We start from the raw sequence: 20,525 nt of genomic DNA, 5'->3' as shown, positions 1-20,525 counted from the left end.
AGATCATTCTATTTGAGTACCTTCAAATTCCCAAAACCATCTCCATTTCCTTATTATCGTGATCTTTTCAAAATGGTAGAGTTTGGGCTTATTCGAATGAATTTAATTCTGTCAATTTGCTTTGGCACGTTTTGCTTAAAGACTTATTTTAGTGTGGAAGTGGGGTTTATTGGTTCTTTTAACTTTCTGACCATTTCAATTGATTCAAAGAATCCAGATAAATAGTAACTAATATCGTTTATGCTTTGTAAAAAAGTTTTTATTGTTTTTAATCAACTTTTATATCATCATTGAAGCCATTGTAAATGATTGCTTTGCTTTATTCTTATTATTTTCTTTCAAAGAATACAAGGATTCTCTGTACCTTTATTGGATTTGGTATCTAACCAGCAAATTTGTTGTAAAAGGAAGTAGTAAGCTTTATTTGGTTTTCTGTCTAGTGCTGTCTACAGCAAAAGAAAATACAAGGGTATTCATGCCTTGCATATATACATCATTCTACAATAGAACACACCCAGAGCTACTGTATGGCATTCGCAATAAAATCAAAAGAACAGATCGATAGTATAGTAAACTTTCTTTCAGATAACAAACACATTCAATTGATAAAATATTTTTCTTTTTATAAGCTATGGTTTCCATTCGCATTCAATTGTCGGACTGCTAACTTTCCCATGCAGTTCTTCTGATTTTTTTTTCTTTTCTTTTCTTTTCATAATCAACATGCCTAATCTCGCACAGCAAACACAGGTCCTTATGGCACCTTTGAAACTTTATAAAGAAATATTACGAGCACACAGATCGTTGCCACCTGCGATGCGTGCATTAGGAGACGATTACGTAAAGGCAGAATTCAAACGACACAAAGAAATTGATAATCCTGCTCATATTGTTGGATTTGTTTCTCAGTGGCAGACGTAATAGCAGCAATAAGAAGCAGACGAGAAGCTAACGATTTTATTACTAGTTATTTGGATACCATCAAAACACAAACAGCACCACTTTCTGAAGATTCATCCGCTCCTTCTAAAGATTCACTCGTCCGTAGTTTTAATACACCTTCCGAAGGCTGGGGAAAGAAGCTAGACAGTGGATTATTGGATAAAATGAGCGATGAACAACTGGGTCAGTTGTATGAATTACGTAATGAAGTCAAGAAATCATTAGGCGAAAAATAAAAAAAAAACCCCATTTTATTTCTCTTCATAATCAGGCACATCACCAGAAAAGGTCCAAGATCTTTGTTCTCCTAGACTGAGGTGTTGACAGTTTCCGTTTTCAATGATTTTCCAAGACTGATCGTCCTGTCGAACGAGTCGAGCAAGTGAACATGTACCGGAACGAACAGGGTAACTGCCGTCATTTAATAAAGCACGTACAGCGCAAATGACAGAAGCAGCGTGACCGGCCAAGAGCACCACCTCTGGGCCGTCATGGTCTATCTGAGCCATCAGCTTGCTTAATCCTTCCTTGACACGCACATGACAATCTTTCTCGGTCTCTGTGCCTGTCGGAAGAGGGATGCTCGAATGATGCGTATCATCTAGTTTCGGAAAGAGCTGTTTTAATTCTGAGGTGGGTGCTGGAGGTAAATAGCGTCCATGAGCTAGACCATACCATTCTCTAGTCAACGTGAGTTTTCGATATCAATACGGATGGGGTACTTACGCCATACTGTTGTCTATAAAAAGTGGAATGTTGCATGCTTCTACAAGTGGATAAACAGTCTCCAAGACACGATAGAAAGGAGAGGAATAAATCCTATCAATCTGTTTATCCTTCAAGTATTCTTTCAATTCTTGTGCTTGCTGTCTACCAATATCAGACAGTGGAGGATCGTTGGAGAGATGTGTAGGAAGAGGCGGATGATCATTCACCCAATCTTCACGAAAACCATGGCGCGTAATCCAAACCTCTTTCACTACCATTTTAATAATAAAAATAGGAAAAAAAAAAAAAAAAAGTATCAAAGTCAATTTTTTTTATTTTATTCTCCCTTTCCTTCTTTGGTTAATGCATATTGAAAGAAAGAATAACAGTTGGTTTTTTTTTGTATCTATTCTTTGATATAAAAAAAAAAAGAATGGCATGGGGATAATATAATATACTTAAAAGAATAAAGGAGTGGTTGTCATAGAATTAAAAATCATTATAAAGTCTTGTAGAGTTCATTAAATGAAACGGTTTTGAAGGAGATTGTAAATTGGATGGTTTACGTTCACCTGTCATGTTGTTGCTGTTGTTGAAATTATCTACTACGTTCACATCATTCGTTGTTGGATCAGGAAGATAAGATGCTGAGGTATCATGATGAAATCCACTGGGACTATTCAAATAAGGTAATGATTGTTGCTGTTGTTGAATTGGTGATGCTTTTGTTTGACTACGTAATCTTTTTGGTATTTAGAACAACAAATAGTTATTATGCGCACACTTACACTCTACTGCTTGAAGAACCTGTGGGTGGATGAAAATGTGTACGTTTAACAGAGAAAAGAGGATCAGCAATACTGGGTTCGATAGGATTGGTCTCATCTGCCAATACCCTCTTTCTCTCATACTTACCGCCTATAATGGGTTGATTTGGTAACATTCTTCCACCTGTTTGATTATTATAACTATTGGCTAAAGTACTTGATCCAAAAGGGTCTTGATAGATTGGTGAGGATGATGTGGGAGGTGGTATGGTTTGAGTATTTAAAGGTGGAGGTGGAGGTGGGAAATAAGAAGGCTTATGTTGTAGCATTTTTTGCTGTTGTTGATATTGAAGCATCACATCATCTAAGCGCTTTGATGTCTCGGGTGATTTTGTTTCTGTACGATAAGGGGCTCTAAGGTTGGTAGATGGAAGTGGTGCTCCCGTATTTAAACGTCTTGTTGCGTCAAATGGTGCTGTACCAGGAAGATAACTGTTCATTGGACTCATTGTATTATTATTGTTATCATTATTTGGTGTGGTTGTGGTTGTTGATTGATCCAATACAGGTGTTGCGATATGTTTCTCTCTCTAAAGATAAAGCATAAGTAGAGGGTATAAAAGAAAGCAATCATTTTACCATTTTACGAATAGTCCAGTCAAACACATAATCGTATTGAAAGCCTTCTCTAACAAATAAATCCCGAAACAATTTACGAAGATAAGAGTAATCAGGTTTATCATCAAATCGAAGTGATCGCACATAATTTAAGTATATCGCAAATTCTTGATGTAAACCACGACATAATGCATCCGCCGGTGTAGTCATTTTTTTTTCCATAATTTTATCATATTTCTCTTTCTTTGTTCTTGCTCTAATACCCTGCCAAGGTAGCTGACCTCTGCAGAAATAAACAAGAATATAACCAAGGGATTCCAAGTCATCACGCCTTGATTGTTCTATGATATGTTAATTAACCATGAACATTCACAGCTATTTCTTACCTATGCCCAAGTGAGTGTTCACACTAGCATAACGTGGAGTACCAGTCAGATTCTTGTTCTCTCTGTAAGGTATATGTACATTACTCTTTGGATCTCTGAATCGTTTGGCCAAACCAAAATCAATCATATTCACTTGATTTCCTCTTTTACCAATACCCATCAAGAAGTTATCAGGTTTAATATCTCGGTGAATAAATCCTATAGAAAATATGAGCATCAAGAGCAGACATGATGAATAAGGTTACCTTTAGAGTGAACATATTCTACGCGTGATAGCTAGGATTAAAAAGAAGTTGAGATTCACAGGCTTAGATAAGAGCATCTTTTTGTGTGTGTGCTTACTAATTGATCAGCTAATAATAGCACTGTTTTTAAAGAAAAACGACGTTTACAATAATTGAATAAATCTTCCATAGAAGGACCTAGCAAGTCCATCACCATCACATTAAAGTCACCTTCTCTTCCATACCATCGAACAAAAGGTATACCCACTCCACCCGCTAAAGTCTTGTAGACTCGAGCTTCATATTCTAGCTGTGGATGAGCTGCTCGAACGTTTTCTAATTTCACTCCAATATCTTCACCACTCATAATATTTGTTCCTATGAAACTATTTGTCAATATTATCCCAGATGATGATGATGAACAACAAACCAAGGTAAATTTCACCAAAAGAACCTGCACCAATCTTTCTTCCTAACTTGTACTTTGTACCAATAATAATATCTCTTCCTTCTAATGACATTTTTTCTTTCTTTCTAGTTGAAGATGAGAGAAAAATTCAAATTTAAAAAAAAAGCAGATGGGAAAATTTTTTAAGAAAAAAAAAAGTATAAAAATATCTACAGTTGAACTCTGCTTATTAGGATCCTCACCTCAATGAATTTTATTATGTCTCTATAAAATAAATTCAACATGTATACATTATTGATATTCAATTTGATTTAATCATGGCTTTTTCTCTATTGTTTATTTATCTCACTTTCTTTTTATGGTTCACACTCTATTTTTTACAAGGATGTGTATTGATCAGCATGATTCTTCTGAGTTTGAAATGAAACTTCATTGAAGAAATAAAATGTGACGGCTTGTTGCTTTTTTCTTTTTTTTTTTTTTTTTTTTTCTTTTGATTAATAATAATGTCCTCTAGCCACACTAACGTAAGTGAGAAAGTATATATGCTTTGCTTTAAGTACTTAAAAATAATACAGCCTGAAGAAGAAAGTAACGATAACCTCGTTGAAGACGAATATATTAAAGAAGAAGATATTCTTGAGGGGGAAGTACCCGACGAAGAAGGTGCTGATTACATGGACGACGACGATGAGGAAGAAGAGGGTAATTTACTTTATCAGATTCATAATGGTTGATATTAAATTCTAAATTTTGAAGGAGCCGAGGATTTCGAGTTTAGACCTAATGCAGAAGACGAAAATACAATGGAGTTAGCTGACGACTCAGTCCAAGGTTTCTTTGAACACCGCAGTCCGGTATATGCTATTGCCATGCATCCCACCAGCAATGGTATCATCATGAGTGGTGGCGGGGACGACAAGAGTTATCTTTGGCGTTGTGATACAGGAGAGACACTGATCTGCTTGGACGGTCATACGGATTCAGTGACTGACGTGGCATTTAGCTGTGACGGAAAGTATGTGGCCTCTGCAGGCATGGATGGTAAAGTACGCGTTTGGAATGCAGAGACAGGTGAATTCTGTGTGGCTGTCGAAGGTCCTGATGAAGTGGTCTGGATCAATTGGCATCCAAAGGGAAATATCTTGTTGGCAGGCGCTAATGATTCAACTATCTGGATGTGGGCGTGTAAGTACATTGTCTGTACATTGTATGATGCTGATCGAATTCTATAGTGCCAAGTGGAAAGTTTATGAACATCTTCAATGGTCATGCAGGTCCTGTCACTTCAGGTCAATTCACACCCGATGGTAAAAAGATTGTTTCAACTTCAGAAGATACCTCGTTCATTGTCTGGGATCCCAAGTCAGCTGCTGCAGAAATTAGATTATCAGGCGATGACGCTCGTTTCCATACTGAACCCATCACCTCTGTCGCAGTGAATAAAGAGAGTACGTTGGCAATTACTGGGGATGTATCTGGTAAAGCTAGACTTGTGAATATCTTGAACGGACAAGTAAGTTTATCTTTACATATTGGTTTTGCATGTAATGAACCATTCATAGATTGTTGCTGCTTTGGAAAACCACACAGAATCCATTGAAACTTCTAGCTTTTGTGATGTGTAAGCTAGGCATGATTGCTTATTTTCTTTTATTGACATCTTTTCTAGACTTCCCTTGGCAGCCACTGGATCGGTTGATGGAAATATTTCAATCTGGGATGTGCAAACACAACGTCTTCGTGCCACTTTGTCTCATGAAGATGCTGTTGTTAAAGTTAAATTTGTAAAGAACTCACCACTGCTTGCTTCTTGTTCAGCCGATAAATCTGTTAAAATGTGGGATACACGTACAGGTCAATGTCTAAAGACTTGGGTTGGTCATCGTGATACTGTGCTTGACATTGCTGTTTCAGAGTAAGAGATGATGATGAATGATGATTAAGTTACTTATTTTATTATAGTGATGGTAATGTGATTTGTACTGCTTCTGATGATGGTACTTGTTTGGTTTTCAGCATGTAATATTATAGATTATTTTTATATATAAAAAAAAAAAAGAGAGCCTGCTTCAGCAAAAGTCATATTGTACACTATTTTTATTAGCTACTTTTCCCTCTTTTTAAGCTTGACATTATGTTTAATTGTTTATTATACTTTTCTTTTTTTCGACATGTTTATTATTTACAGCCAAGCTTCTCAACAAAGAAGCCATGTCACTGTGTCCATGTTTTGTTGCCCAATCCAAAGGTGTCTCTCCGTTTGCATTTACTTTTTCTATTGACAAATGACATGTTTGTAAAAGATAAACGGCCAGTCCAGCATGGCCTGACACAGCAGCATAATGCAAAGCATCTGCACCTACAAATAAAATGTAAAAGTTGAGTTGCCTATTGTTTCATTTCAACCATTTACCTATTGAATCGACTTGTTTATGATAACTAGGCGTTGTCACAGAAACAATGTATTTTACTGTTTCGAAATGGCCATATTTGGCTGCAACCTGAAGAGCCGTCTGGTCCTTTGCCTCTTTTCCGTCCAGAACTGCACCAGCTTCCACTAATCTCTTTAACCCTGTGAGCCAACCGGTACTGGCAGCTAAATAAGCAGCAGTGAACGAATCTTTATCTAATGTTGTAGCATTGGGGTTTGCCCTGTGTTGAAGTAATAGGTTCATGCATGACAACGATTTGATGGCTGTTATGGCATGTAGCAGACTAAATCCATATTTTATCTGCTTATGATTTCTTGATAGAGATTGATTCGCCGTGTTAGGTGATTCACCTTTCCTCAAGAAATCACTACAAATTTAAAGTGTTATATTAAAGGTTTATTGAAGCACTTTCAATACCTAATCATTTTCTTTAATTCCAAATCTGTGGATTCATTTTTATCTATTGCATTCCAAAGCTCATCCGGTCCACCAAATGACAGAGACTGTGTTTCCCCAAGTTGAATGTTGGAAGAGTTCCTCTGATTTTTAACAAACTCAAATAGTTTCTCTTGCTCATTTTCTCTAAAGATAGGACTGTCTGGAATTCCAATCAACCCATCTATTTGAGGAACAGGATCAACCAAGGACCGATCGACTGAAAGAGATAAAGAAAAAGCGGGCGATGATCTTGAAGGTTGTGGTCTGGCTGTGCTTTTCGATTCGGATGGTGCATGTGAAGATTGGCTGTAAGTAGCGGCAGGAATAGGATCCGCAGACTGATCACCTGTTCCTTTTTGCTTATTCAAAGCATAAATATACTGCTGCTTAAAGAACTTCATCTCTCTCACTGCTTTTTCATAACGACCCGTAGAGTCTTTTTCCACAGAGAGCAACTTGCCATGTTCCTCCTCTAAGATTCGAGTGCGTTGTTCAAGTACTTTTACTGCTCGATCACAATCTGATACAAGTCGTTTTACTTCAGCTTGAATAGCATGCTTTAATTCCTCGTTAAAAACGCGACAAGACAAGTTGATGAGATCCTCTTCAGGTGGTATTTGCATTTGATCATCATTTGTGGATTCACTGGTTGATCCATTCTGGGCTTGTATCCGTTGAGAGTTGTAAATAGTATCAAAAGGATTACAAGAGGCTAAAGTCATTTTTTTTTTTTATTAAAAAAGAAAGGAAAAAAATAAATAAATAAATAAAAAGAATGGTGAATAAGATCAAGATGGTACAAAAATAAGGAGGAGGGGAGCATTTGACATAAGACATGTCCAATAAAGTACAAGAATTTAGCAAAAGTGCTATTTTTTTTAATAATCTAACTTAAAAACCATCATTCATTTGTTTGTTAACCTTTTAAGGTAGATGAACACTTTTAATTACCTAATAAAATAAAAAATAAATTACTAAATTTCATTCAAATTGTAATTTTTATGCCCTTGTTTGCCCTGAATCCGTCAAGGTAATCAAATATTCAAGTTACTTTATTCTTTGCTTGTATACATACAAGCTAGATTCAAATTCAGAAATTATTAAGGTTTCTTGCATTCAATGATTAAATTCATGATTCTTTGTTAGTATTCATCTTGATCAAAATAATAATAGTTTAATCCAATGACTATAAGCTATTTAAGAAAGATAATCACAATCTCATTGAAATACTAAACCTGTTTCTTGTTAAAATTTATTTTCTTTTCTAATAAAAAATGAATGAGTACATCTAATCTGTCTTTTATATGTAAGCATATAGCCTGTCATCATCACGTTGTAAACAGTTGCTTCTTTTTACAACACAATGCGTTTATGCAAAAATTTTTTTGGCACAACGGACAGGCTCAAAGTATATTCACACTCCGCTTGACAATTTTTTTTAAAAAATATTTTCGTCCTTTTTTTTTTTCTCGATCGATTGATCAAATTTATAAAAACAATGAGCAAAAATGACAAAAAAGACCAAGTTTTAGAGAAGAAAGAGAAAAAGGAAAAGAAGGAAAAGAAGGAAAAAGCAGAGAAGAAGGAAAAAGCAGAGAAGAAGGAAAAGAAGGAGAAGAAAGAAAGAAAAGAGAAAAAAGAAAAGAAAGAGAAAAAGAAGGAAAAGAAAGACAAATCCAAAAAGAGAAAGAGAGAAGATAGCTCTGATAGTAATAGCAGCAGCAGCAGCAGCATTAGTAGTGACAATGTTGAAAAGACTTCCAAGAAAACAAAGGTTGTGAAAGCAATTGATGAAGACAAGAAAGAAGTACAAAATAACGAGGCAAGTATTGTTTGTTTTCTTTATCAATCAAAGGGATAATAATTCTCTTTTTAACTTGCAGACTGCTGTTGGATGGAACAATTGGAACAATGCTTCCTTTAATGGAGACGATGCTAAAAAGGACAAATTTTTGAGGTTAATGGGTGCTAAAAAGACTGGTAATCAACCAGAGAAAAAGAAGGGTGGGTTGTACGGAGGCCTGAAGAGTGCTATTGACGAAGCTGAAAACCATCGTATCAGCCATGATTTAGAAAAACAATTCGATCACGGTTTACAATTCAGAAAACAAATGCAAAAGGGTCGACATGGAGGTTTAGGATTTAATTAACACAAATACCCATAAAAAAAAGGAGTATTTTCATTGTATAATTTATTAAAAAAGGGGAAGCAACTTAAGCTCTCTTTGCAATGTCTAGAAAGAAAAAGAACGTTAGCTTATCTTTTGTTTTATTTTACTCATCTTACTTTGAACTTCCAAAAGAGCTTGATCCAAAATTTCTTCTTGAATTTTGGGGTCTTGCAAGTCCTTATTGATCTTTTCGATTAAATAGGCAGCCAATTGCTTTTGTTCACGTTCACGGAGACTGGCTTCATGGCGAACCCAAGAATCCAAAGTAGACTTGACTTCAGAAGCAACAGCAACAGATTGCTTCAATTCAAATGCTTCAGCTTCCAATTTGGCAGTTTCACGAGAAAGTTCAAAGAGAGCCTTGGTGACATCCACAAGGTCTTTCATTTGACCAGCTTCATCAATGCGTTCTTGAACAGCAGACTTGTGGTCTTCACGGGCTTGAACCAAGACGTTCTTGATACGCTACAACACATAAAACATCAAAAAGAGCGTTCTCCTAGTCGTCCCACCCCTTGTTTATACTTACAGCAACGTGTTCATCAGCCATGTTGGTGAAGGGTTCTCTGAGGTACTTGAGAAGAACGCCAAGAAGACCGGCACTAGCAACTAAGACTAAGGTTTCTTCATTCAAAATGTAGATTTCCTTGGAGATCAAAAAGGTGGCCAAACCAGTAGCACCAGTAAGATAACCAACCTTGGAAACAATGGAGTTTCCAGGAAGGGTATCAATAATGCTGCTAGACTTTTGCTTGGGTTCATCTTTATCTAAAATTTTAGCTTTTTGTAAGGGTGGCTCTCCAACTTTTATTACCTTGAGTGGCAGAAGTGAATCCACGGACTCTGTTAAAAATATTAGATAATTGGCGCTTTTTTTCTCGTTATTTTTTTTTTAAAAAAAAAATCTTACGCAGAAGCACGAGCAGTTTGACGGGCAGCCATCAAAGTAGGACGAGCAGCAGCAACTATACCCCCACATTTCCAGGTCAATTGAAAACAAAAAACTTAAATTTGACATTTTCACATTTTTTACCTGCGGCACCTTTGGTCAATAATCTGAAAGACATGGCGAGATCTGCAATTGAAAGAGTTAATAAAAGTGGTATTTTAGGTGTCCATTGATATTTACCAGCTAGAGTAAAAGAAAAAAAAAGCTTAAACTTGCGCGCGCCCCATACACAAATGGCTTTCACCCAAAGTCTAAACGAATCATAAGTCAGGGGTGCTTATAGCGGAAAATAGATTTGCCTTCAAGTATTCAAACGACTGCCAAGATGACGTAGTAGAATGTTAAGATTCCGAAAAACAAAGTGATCAGAGCGTCTTTGCCGGATCAATAAAGTACGTTTTCCAAAATTAATTTTCATATCATGTACTATGATAGTGTCCACATACTGACTGCCCACAAACGAGTAAAATTTATACCAGTTCAAGTAATGAGTTACAATGGTGTAAACCTGCGGGATATCCATGACTTGGTAAACAGTGACTAAACAAGTGCAATGTATATCGGATTTTCTGTGCAGATAATTCAAGTGGTTTATACAACATATAATTCGCCTTTAGTATGGATCTGGTAACAAAGCTTCTTTCTTGGTTTAAAATGGGGTTTCTTTTGAAGGAAAATATGGTAATTAACGATTGTTACGTACTAGTATTTCTTGTTTATGTATATCTTCAAATCAATAAATCTAAAGGACCATCGATGTTTTGTATGATCATTACATAACCAATTTAGTTTATTCCGACTGTACATCCTTAAATTGCTGTAGCTTAACAAAACAGATATCAAATCTTTAAATAATTTCATGGAACGATACATACATCAGCTTCTATCAAGATTTTTCTTTACTTATTTCGTCATAAAGATTAACTTCATAAACACAAGGGCAGCTAATTTTGCAGTAAATACATCAAAACTAATTAAATACATTGAGAGAGCAAGCCAAGTTGAACCGTAATTTAATCTAAATAATGTAGGTAAAAGGAAGAGAAAATGGAAAGATGATTATAAAACAAAGATAGAAAAGTCGAAAGGAAAACGTCAGGGACTTGAAAATGAACCATCCAGCAGTAGCTCCGCTAGTGTTGTCAAATGCAAGTCCAGCGGTGAAATAAATCATAGCAGTATATGATCCAAAAGCTGTCAAAATTATAAGCTTACGCTTGATAAAACTTTCGAGAAACATCTTGGCAAAAGGTTTGAGCGTTCTACTCGCAAAGTCTATCTGAAATATGTTATTAGACCAAATTGTACAGATATGTTTGTAGATGACGTTACTGCTCTCTTCGAATTCACTAGAAAAATTGTATTTCGTGCCCAAGTAGTTGTAAACGTATGTGTCGTTCAAAACCAAGAATCAACCGATTTCGTCAATGTTGTGGCTCAAAAAATTTTTTGATACTCGATGTCTCCATTAACCATGGACTAAAAGTAATAGCTAGCCTTATGCATCAGATCCAATAGTTCTTGTTTTTAATGATTTTAGAGTATCATATCCTTTTATTGTTGATTACTGAGTATGGCGACTTTTTATTTGCTGCCTATGTAACTGTCTCCATCACCTATCTGAACGACAGATGTCCTTTATAACGAGTTGAAATACAGAGCAAAATTGTTTCAGTGTGCCATTGTAGATATTAACGAGGTTAGGGCGTCAGGGATAAACATTTAGATAATGAACTTTTTTGTTCTTTTAATAGTGTAATTGTGGATTTATATCAACTGTAAGGAACACAGTATGAAACAGTTCAAGCTTGCCGATGAATAATATATCAATAGTATTTCGTATTAAAAAAATTGTAAAATTCTTTGGAACAGAGATGTAAAGGCCAACAAAAACATTCTTAATATCTTCTCTATCTGGAGAGGTGAAGCTCGACCAAAAATATTTACAAAAGAAACCGCCGTAGAGCAAATGGTTTCGCTCTCACTAATGGATATTTACAATGTAAGGTATCTAATATTAATTTTTGAAATGCCTTTCATTCTTTTTGTTTTCTAAAATCGTTTTTACTTTGTCTGAAAAGCACTGTAAAAGCACCTCACAGAAAGCAATATTTAAATAAATGATTTTTGATACAAAAAAGGCAGTAATTGCATTCTCTTTTATAAACATGAACTGAATAATATGATATTCTTATCTTGAATCTTTGTTACAAAACAGGTACAAGCTGATACATTACTAGAATATATAACGGCGACGTCACTTTTTCGAACGTGCGGTTGTTTAAAATAACAGTGCGCCCCTCTTGACAAAATCTTTCTATCCTTTATCACTTTCAGCTTTCAATATTCTCCTCTCTCCCTCCCCCATACTCTTTTATTTTTGCATAAATAACACCACCCCCTTTTTCAAACACGAAAAATAGCGGTAATAGATTATAATTTCTCTACCAGTAAAAAAAAAAAACTGACAGCACCATAGTTTTTGGTTTTTTTTTGAAATATGTTGAGAGCCTCGAAAGTACATAGTCACAGAGCCATATGCTCATTAAATAGGCAATCATCTGGCATTACTATGTTCAAGGTATTCAGCAACTCTTTTTTTGCGTTTATTTTTTACTTTTTGCTTTGCTAACCTTTCGCAACGTAAACTTAAATCTATTTGTATAGCGTTATGAAAGTACGGTGGTCACCAAAGAAACAAAGAAACGATCCGGAATTTTTGGAAAAATTCTTGGCGCAACACTCTTGTTAAGTTCTGGATATGGTGGAGCAACTTACTATGCGCTGAACGACTCATCCTTTCGCGAAACATTTACAACTTATATTCCAGGAGCAAAAGAGACCGTACAATTTGCTGACAACGTTGTCAAGAATTACAACATGGACAAATATCTTGATCAGGCAACCGAGTGGAAAAAGCAGGCTGAGGATTTGGCCAATACAGCAAAGGAGTACAGTGCAAAGATTCAGGAAGCCACCAACGATGTCTATGAGAATTTGACAGGACAAAAGAAGAGTAATGTGGTTTCTGTCCAAGAAGCAGTCGAAAAAGAATCCTTGAGTACACCTACGGATACAGTGACAACAATAAAAATAACAAGCGATAAAGAACCGAAGGCTCCAGTTGTTGAAGTTGCTATTGAAAAGCCTGAGCCTATTCACGTTAAATCGATCCAGTCTGATAATGCAGTTGTTCGCGAACTTTCTCAAATTGTTGTGGAATTAGCATCCATCTTGAACCAATCTGGTTTATCTGGTTTGGGAAGAGAAATCATCAAAGATGCAGAGACAAAAATTGAAAAGTTGAACGAGCGTTTCTTAGCTGTTGACACTGAGCAGACTGCCATCTTGAAGTCACTTGAAAGCCTTAAAGAAAAAGGAGATAAAATACAAGGCAGCCTTGATGCATTTAGAGCAGAAGCATTGAAGACGATTGAATCAACACATTCTGAGGCTGCTTCAAGCATTGTTGCACGTGAAGCCCAATTGAAGAATCAATTTGAACAAACACGTGCTGAAATGAAGACATCCTTTGCTCAACAATTAGCCGCAGATCTTAGTGCTCAACAGGAACGCTTAGAAAAGGCTCGCACCGATGCATTGATTGAGCAAGCCAACGAGTTACAACGCCGATTTGTGAAGGAAGTGAAATTTCTTGTTGAACAAGAGAGAGCAGGTCGATTAGCCAAATTGGACCAAGTATCTCAACGTTTCACAGCCCTTGAAAAATACACCCTTCAAAATGCAAAGGCTCTTGATAGATCACGTCAACATCATGTTATTCACATCACTTTGGATGCTTTTCAAGATGTGCTTGATGCCCAACAGAAGCAGTCTTTTGTGGATGAATTACAAGCTTTAGATCATAATACCAAGGATGATGAGGTGATTCAGACTGTATTAAGCGTGATTTCTAAAGAAATTGCAGAAGAAGGTGTGAACACAGTGAGCGAATTAGCTGTACGTTTTGAAGAAGTGTCTCAAGAGGTTCGTCGCGTTGCTCTTGTGCCCGAGGATGGTGGATTCGGATCTCATATTATCAGCATACTCATGTCTTGGCTTATGTTTAAAAAATCTGGTTTATCAGAAGGAGATGACGTTGAATCTATTTTAGCTCGTACAGAATACTACTTGAAAAGAGACAACTTGGAGCATGCAGCGCGTGAATTAAATCAACTGAAAGGTTGGCCCAAAAAATTGGCACAAGACTGGATTCAATCAGCCAGACATCATTTGGAAGTGAGACAGGCATTAGAGGTAAATTGCAGAATTCAAATATCTGAAGTATATATTAATACATATTGTTTTTTTTTCTTTTTCTTTTTTGCCCTTTTTTTTAGGTTGCAGAAACACAAGCAGTTTTGTTGAGTCTTTTGGAAGTTTAGAATAAATTGGGTTCATTGTATAAAAACATTGTCTTTTTTATAGTTTATTATTACTGTTTTAGTAAACCTATTGTTATATCCACTTGGAAAAAGTGTTTAATAAAAGGAGAGAAGAAATGTATTAGATTGTGGTGGTATGTTTTTGAGTGCTAGCTGAAAAGCTCAATTAACAAGGCTGCCTATTTTTGTATATTGTTTATGTTTATTTAGTTGAATATTGCATAAAGTCATCAATGTTGGTAGGTGGGTAAATTGCTGCTTGATATCCTGAAAAATATTTCCTTGTACAAATCTAATGTTTTATTTTCCTGGCTATCTGTTTAGTAGAAGGTCTTTCAAGCCACCATAAAAAATTGGTTGGAACTAATTGAAATTTATAGCTTCTTGTTGATACCCGGTTATTTATTGGCAGCTCTCACATTGGGATTCTCTATTGGATTGATATTGCTTTTGCAAAGACGTGATAAGTTTGCTTTTTCATAAGCATCACAGAATTATTTGAATTTATCTCAGTGTTATATTTCACTTACATATTGCAAGAATTGAACCAATAACTGTTAAGATAACAATAAGGGAAACAAAGTTTGATAAGTATCTCATAACATACTTCAATTTTTCTTTCTGCTCATCCATTTGCATTTTCCTCTTCTTCAACTTCTTTTACCTATTCCATATCTTTAATCTTGCTCTTCTCAAATTCATAAACTCTAGTAAATAGCTGAATTGTCCATCGCCATCAGATTTTTTCCATTCTCATACATAACTTTATGCGTACTTTGATGACTCATATTTTCTTGCAACAGTTAATAGAGGTGTAGTAAAGCCAATTATTTTTCCAAAAAAGGTATACTTGCTTGACAGATAACAGACTTCAGTCGGTCAATCATTTTACCAGAGTCGACAAAATGAAAAAATCTCAGTTGGCCAATCACAACTTCAAACAGCATATAACTTGGGGAATCCTATACTTTATCACTATTACGTAAATCTAACTTCAATTGATCAATGGAATACTAATTAAGCCTCCTTATTGGGTAAAGTATAAGCTCTACATGACAAAACAATGATTTTGGTATTGTTCGGAAGAATAAAAATGTCCCTTTAAACGAGGGTATTGAGTTGTATACTTTTTTTCTACTTAAAACTGTTCAATTCCTTATCATTCTTTTTTTTTTTCTTTATTGTAAAAAAATAAAAATAAAAAAATAAAATGCCCAAAGAAACTGCTATGAAAAAAGTTCGCGAGGAGGTCTCTCAAAGAATAAAGGATGGCCTTACAGTCGTTGTTTTGGGTGCATCTGGCGATTTGGCAAAGAAAAAGACCTTCCCTGCCTTGTTCTCTCTTTACAAGGATGACTTTTTACCAAAAGCAACCGAAATTGTTGGCTATGCTCGCTCAGATTTGGATGAGAAAGAATACCATAAACGCGTCCAATCCCATCTTGAAGTTGATGAAGAGGGTCTTGAAAAGAAGGCGGATGAATTCATTAAGATCTGTAACTACGTACAAGGCAAATACGATGACGATGAATCTTTTAAAAAACTTGATAAATACATTACTGAATCAGAAGATAAACGTGGCCTCAAGGGTGAGCAACGAAATAGACTGTTTTATATGGCATTACCACCTAGCGTCTATGTCCAAGTATCTGAAGGTTTAAGTAAATTTGTACGCAGTAAAGAGGCAACCACCTCTCTTGTGATCGAAAAACCCTTTGGTAAAGATACTGAGAGCGCAATTGAATTGGTGAATGGAATTAAGAAGCTGTTTAAAGAAGAAGAGGTAAAGTTATATCAACAAGTGTTTATTGAGCTTGAACTTAAATGTACAATAGGTGTATCGTATTGATCACTACCTTGGTAAGGAATTGGCAAAGAACATTATGAATGTTCGATTTGCAAACATGATCTTCAATCCCCTTTGGAGTAATCAATATATCGATACTATTCAAATCACTCTTAAGGAGCCATTTGGATGCGAAGGCCGTGGTGGCTACTTTGATGAATATGGTGTCATTCGTGATGTCATTCAAAACCGTAAGTTGTACTAAATTAGAATGCAGCATGAACTAAGGATATATCATGTCATAGACTTGCTTCAATTGTTTGCTTTGATTGCCATGGAAAGACCCATCAGACGTGATTCTGAAGCTATTCGAGATGAAAAAGTAAAGGTCTTGCGATGTGTCAAGCCTGTTACTTTGGATGACTGCCTGTTGGGTCAATACACAAAGAACGGAGACAAACCTGGATATACTGAAGATGAAACAGTGGCTGATGATAGTTTGACTGCCACTTTTTGTGCTCTTGTGTTGAAGGTTGAAAATGAACGTTGGGATGGTGTTCCCTTCATTATCAAGAACGGAAAGGCTATGGATAACAGTAAGGCCGAAATTCGTATTCAATTCAAGAAGGTACCCGGAAGCCTCTTCCGTGACTCTCCCCGAAATGAACTTGTCTTCAGAGTCCAACCTGGTGAAGCAATTTACATGAAGTTTAATAACAAAGTGCCTGGATTCTCAGTAGACAGTATGATTACTGAGCTTGATTTGACTTACAAATCGCGCTACGATAATTTGAAGATACCGGCAGCTTATGAGATCTTGTTACTTGATGCCTTGCGTGGTGATCATTCAAACTTTGTAAGAGATGATGAATTGGTTGCTGCTTGGGAAATCTTTACACCTTTATTACATCAAATTGAAAGTGAGAAGATCAAGCCTGAACCTTATCCTTATGGATCTCGTGGTCCTGAAAAACTTGATGGATTTTTAAAGAAATATGGAGTTGAAAGACTTGAACATGAAAATTATCAATGGCCAAAGCAAAACCTTGAAGGCTAAATGCATTTGCTAGTAATCTTTTACTTTTTTTTAACTAAAATAAATAAATTGTCCTTTTTTTTTTACATAGCCTTTCTTATGTAAGTACAAGCAAAGATATCTTTTATATACTTTTTTTATCCATGGAGCCAAGATATGACTATGAATATAAACTCAATGCTGTGAAGGTTTGCCTAATAAATTAAAAATGTAAAATTGAACAAGTATTCTTTCAAATGAACTTTAAATCTTTTGTTTATAACTTTACCCATCTTCTTTATTTCTATAAACTATTAGTTATTGGTTTACTAGATCAAGTGGTAAAACAGATATGAAAGATATTATTTTATTCTTGTAAGTATAGTGTACACAATTAGGAAAAATAATGGTTTCATCATTAATTTTGCATTTTACTGTTGAAATGGTTGTTAAAAAATAGAGGTATCGATGTTATCATCAGTATTTTCCATAGTAAGCCCAGTTAAAGGAGTTCCCAAGAATTGAGTTCCATCTATGTTGTCCATATTATGGAAATCCAATATTTCAGAATACATCATCACTTTATGAGCTTCAAATTAGTTTTCATTCATCTATTTTCTAATGTTTTTACCTTTCCAAGTATCAATAGGTAAATCAGCCTCATTGAATGACCAGTCAAACTTCTCAGATGAAACCGGTTCATCTGTAGGATCATGATAAGAGGCTAAATAAGGATGAGATAATGCCTCTTCAGCTGTAATACGCTTCATGGGGTCAAAGGCCAACATTTTCTCTAATAAATCAATTGCTTCAGCATCTTGATTAATAAATCTTTGTGAGAATGGAATTGGATCTCGCTTTGGTAAATTCTTTACAAATCGAAGTGTCTTCAAAAGAATTAGTATCAAAAGCAAGCCCCTTATTTTTTTTCCTCCTACATTTTCACTGCAGATGGTCGCAATCATATCGTCAGGTGGAGTGCCTAGAAGTTCAGTAATAATGGTAAATTGATGAACATCTAATATGTGTAAAAAGAACAATTAAACAAATAGAACACAGATATCATAACACATACGATCCTTTCCGGGGAACAATGGCTTTCCTTCTAACATCTCAGCAAAGATACAACCAGCACTCCAAACGTCTACAGCCATATCGTATTTTTGCCAAGTCAACATGATCTCTGGTGCACGATAATATCTTGTAGAAACGTAGCCTGTCATTTGGGGATCTTGAATGCGTGCTAAACCAAAATCACAAATCTTGAGATCACAATTTTCATTAATCAAGATATTGCTTGGTTTCTATGCATATTAGATAAGCAAAAAAAAAAAAGATCTCTTTTCAATAAAGAACTCACTAAGTCTCTATGGATAACACCAGCAGAATGAACATATTTCAATCCTCTCTAAAATAGCATTAAATCAGTTCTTTTTTCTCCTTCTTTGTTTATATGCAACTTAATGCTGACCAAAGTTTGATAAAGAAAGTATTGAATGAATTGTTTTTCTAAAGGTCTTGATTGTAATAAACGATGCAAGTCAGTTCCTAATAATTCTGTAACAAAATAACTAGTAAAAGTTCAAGCATTAATATAATAGGTGCATGCACACGACAATATGTTTTACATGTCTTCTAAAGGTGAAATAAATATATCACTTAAACTAATAATCTATTGAAAGCCTTTAACCACCAAATTATCTATATTCTGAGTTGTGTACAATACATTTTCATGCTGAAGAGCTTTCAATAACTTTAGTTCACGATACGTTCTTTTAGCTAAAACTGGTGTAGAAAAAGGTTTCATAATTTTTTTAATCGCTACACTCATTCCAGTTAGCTGGTCTTTAGCAGAGCTATACTTTTCTGTTAACAACTTAATGCACATAAATAGTGCTTATTATACCAGACAAGACCAAAAGCACCCATGCCAACTGGTTGTAAATCGACATATCTAATATTCCTGTTGACTTTATCTCTTTATATCTCTCTAGTGCGTTTCTTGTTACCTTGTAGTTACCTCAAATACAGTACCGAAGATTGACAACTTTACAAATTCAGCCATCTTACGTGCGCCTAAGAGAGAAAAAAAAAAGAGAAAAAAAAGTAGGCCTGGAACAATTCATTGATTTGACACAGTTTTTGTTCAATTACACACACGTGATTCAGTCACTAACAAAAACAAAACGCGTAAAAAAAGTCATTATGAATAAAAATGTATCAATAATGACCTGAAACCCCTTTTTACAAATAAGCAATACGAATTAGCTTTATTGAGTCAATTTGGAAAGAATACTTCTTTTTTTTTTTGGTATTAAAGTTTTGGAGAGGATAAGGATGTTACAGGATTTTAACCTAAAATGAGACGGTTACAGAAAAACTTGGGACGAATAAAAAATTTTATTAGACGAAATCATTCTTTCTTAGACTGCTTAGGAAAGGGGAGTCTTAAGTGAAGATAGTATAATAACAAAGATAAAGAAATACTGTCAGAACTTGGTATCTCTTTATTACGTCAAGATATAAATAAGATTCGGAATCCTACATGTAAAAAGTGAGAGTATTTATGGACATGATACGGGTAAAGAGTTAGGACAGATGTATAATGAATTTGACAGAATAGATGATTACTATTTCTAATTATTAGTTTAGCCTGTTCCTAGCTTGTATTGTCAATTATGCTATTGGGATGGTTTCAGATAACTCTGGATGTAGGACTATTTCAGGAGACAGTACAGATGAATATAAAGACCTTTAGTTCCGTGGTTGAACACCATTGCTAATAATGATATCTCAGTTAAGATAAATGTTTCTATGACTAATGATGATCCGGTAAGTAATTGTCATTCCTTATTCAACATGCTCATATCATCAATAAACTATATTACAACCATGTCAGCTTACTTGACTACGTGAAGTTAATATGAATAAAGCTTAATATAAAAATCTGATCAAAGCCTTTTATTGATCTGTGTTGAGAATAATGTTATAAATGATTCCAAGTTATGTCAACATATTATTCAGGATCATATTTAATTCCTTTTACTAAACTAAAGTGACTATAATCCTATGTATCCTTAACAATAGCGAAAAATACACTAAAGAAAACGTTGCTCGTCTTCTCAAGAGACTTGATGAACCCGATGTCGACATTTGTTACTTAGATGATCCTGCGGAACCTTTTTTGTTTTGGAAAATAAAAGTTAACCAGAATCCTTTAAGATAGCATACATATGTCAATGAAATTCCAAAATCTATAACAGTAAATGAAGGATCTGCTGATTAAAAATTG

The 20,525-nt window shown here is 35.2% G+C and overlaps 9 protein-coding genes across 9 annotated transcripts; 5 read left to right on the top strand and 4 right to left on the bottom strand.

Moving 5' to 3' along the window:
• Window positions 1-723: 723 nt before the first annotated feature.
• RO3G_17078 (uncharacterized protein) lies at window positions 724-1,178 on the top strand (the record flags this gene model as incomplete). Its single annotated transcript, XM_067671662.1, has 2 exons — window positions 724-917; window positions 968-1,178. The coding sequence occupies 2 exons, from the start codon at window positions 724-726 to the stop codon at window positions 1,176-1,178; spliced, it is 405 nt and encodes a 134-aa protein (XP_067527667.1).
• Window positions 1,179-2,139: 961 nt separating this feature from the next.
• RO3G_17077 (uncharacterized protein) lies at window positions 2,140-4,166 on the bottom strand (the record flags this gene model as incomplete). The annotated part of the gene is made up of 7 exons (XM_067671661.1): window positions 2,140-2,326; window positions 2,439-3,007; window positions 3,057-3,376; window positions 3,422-3,619; window positions 3,667-3,697; window positions 3,764-4,023; window positions 4,076-4,166. 7 exons carry the CDS (start codon window positions 4,164-4,166, stop codon window positions 2,140-2,142), a joined length of 1,656 nt encoding a protein of 551 aa, XP_067527666.1.
• Window positions 4,167-4,560: 394 nt separating this feature from the next.
• On the top strand, window positions 4,561-6,080 carry RO3G_17076 (uncharacterized protein; the record flags this gene model as incomplete). Its single annotated transcript, XM_067671660.1, has 7 exons — window positions 4,561-4,581; window positions 4,633-4,759; window positions 4,814-5,242; window positions 5,290-5,570; window positions 5,620-5,678; window positions 5,727-5,972; window positions 6,020-6,080. 7 exons carry the CDS (start codon window positions 4,561-4,563, stop codon window positions 6,078-6,080), a joined length of 1,224 nt encoding a protein of 407 aa, XP_067527665.1.
• Window positions 6,081-6,453: 373 nt separating this feature from the next.
• Window positions 6,454-7,649, bottom strand: RO3G_17075 (uncharacterized protein; the record flags this gene model as incomplete). Its single annotated transcript, XM_067671659.1, has 2 exons — window positions 6,454-6,856; window positions 6,907-7,649. The coding sequence occupies 2 exons, from the start codon at window positions 7,647-7,649 to the stop codon at window positions 6,454-6,456; spliced, it is 1,146 nt and encodes a 381-aa protein (XP_067527664.1).
• A 776-nt stretch (window positions 7,650-8,425) lies between these two features.
• RO3G_17074 (uncharacterized protein) lies at window positions 8,426-9,077 on the top strand (the record flags this gene model as incomplete). The annotated part of the gene is made up of 2 exons (XM_067671658.1): window positions 8,426-8,734; window positions 8,811-9,077. The coding sequence occupies 2 exons, from the start codon at window positions 8,426-8,428 to the stop codon at window positions 9,075-9,077; spliced, it is 576 nt and encodes a 191-aa protein (XP_067527663.1).
• Window positions 9,078-9,141: 64 nt separating this feature from the next.
• On the bottom strand, window positions 9,142-10,165 carry RO3G_17073 (uncharacterized protein; the record flags this gene model as incomplete). Its single annotated transcript, XM_067671657.1, has 6 exons — window positions 9,142-9,161; window positions 9,215-9,563; window positions 9,628-9,860; window positions 9,913-9,941; window positions 10,009-10,063; window positions 10,132-10,165. 6 exons carry the CDS (start codon window positions 10,163-10,165, stop codon window positions 9,142-9,144), a joined length of 720 nt encoding a protein of 239 aa, XP_067527662.1.
• A 2,454-nt stretch (window positions 10,166-12,619) lies between these two features.
• On the top strand, window positions 12,620-14,432 carry RO3G_17072 (uncharacterized protein; the record flags this gene model as incomplete). Its single annotated transcript, XM_067671656.1, has 3 exons — window positions 12,620-12,628; window positions 12,715-14,304; window positions 14,388-14,432. 3 exons carry the CDS (start codon window positions 12,620-12,622, stop codon window positions 14,430-14,432), a joined length of 1,644 nt encoding a protein of 547 aa, XP_067527661.1.
• Window positions 14,433-15,642: 1,210 nt separating this feature from the next.
• Window positions 15,643-17,275, top strand: RO3G_17071 (glucose-6-phosphate dehydrogenase; the record flags this gene model as incomplete). The annotated part of the gene is made up of 3 exons (XM_067671655.1): window positions 15,643-16,215; window positions 16,268-16,469; window positions 16,524-17,275. 3 exons carry the CDS (start codon window positions 15,643-15,645, stop codon window positions 17,273-17,275), a joined length of 1,527 nt encoding a protein of 508 aa, XP_067527660.1.
• Window positions 17,276-17,682: 407 nt separating this feature from the next.
• Window positions 17,683-19,298, bottom strand: RO3G_17070 (STK1 protein; the record flags this gene model as incomplete). Its single annotated transcript, XM_067671654.1, has 8 exons — window positions 17,683-17,822; window positions 17,865-18,120; window positions 18,172-18,251; window positions 18,309-18,537; window positions 18,594-18,639; window positions 18,862-18,897; window positions 19,140-19,187; window positions 19,243-19,298. 8 exons carry the CDS (start codon window positions 19,296-19,298, stop codon window positions 17,683-17,685), a joined length of 891 nt encoding a protein of 296 aa, XP_067527659.1.
• Window positions 19,299-20,525: the final 1,227 nt, after the last annotated feature.

The sequence above is a fragment of the Rhizopus delemar genome, genomic scaffold, assembly GCF_000149305.1.
Source record: "Rhizopus delemar RA 99-880 supercont3.25 genomic scaffold, whole genome shotgun sequence".
Taxonomy (NCBI): Eukaryota; Fungi; Mucoromycota; class Mucoromycetes; order Mucorales; family Rhizopodaceae; genus Rhizopus; species Rhizopus delemar.
Note: the sequence above shows the minus strand (reverse complement) of the source record. Positions and strands in the feature narration are given on the sequence as shown.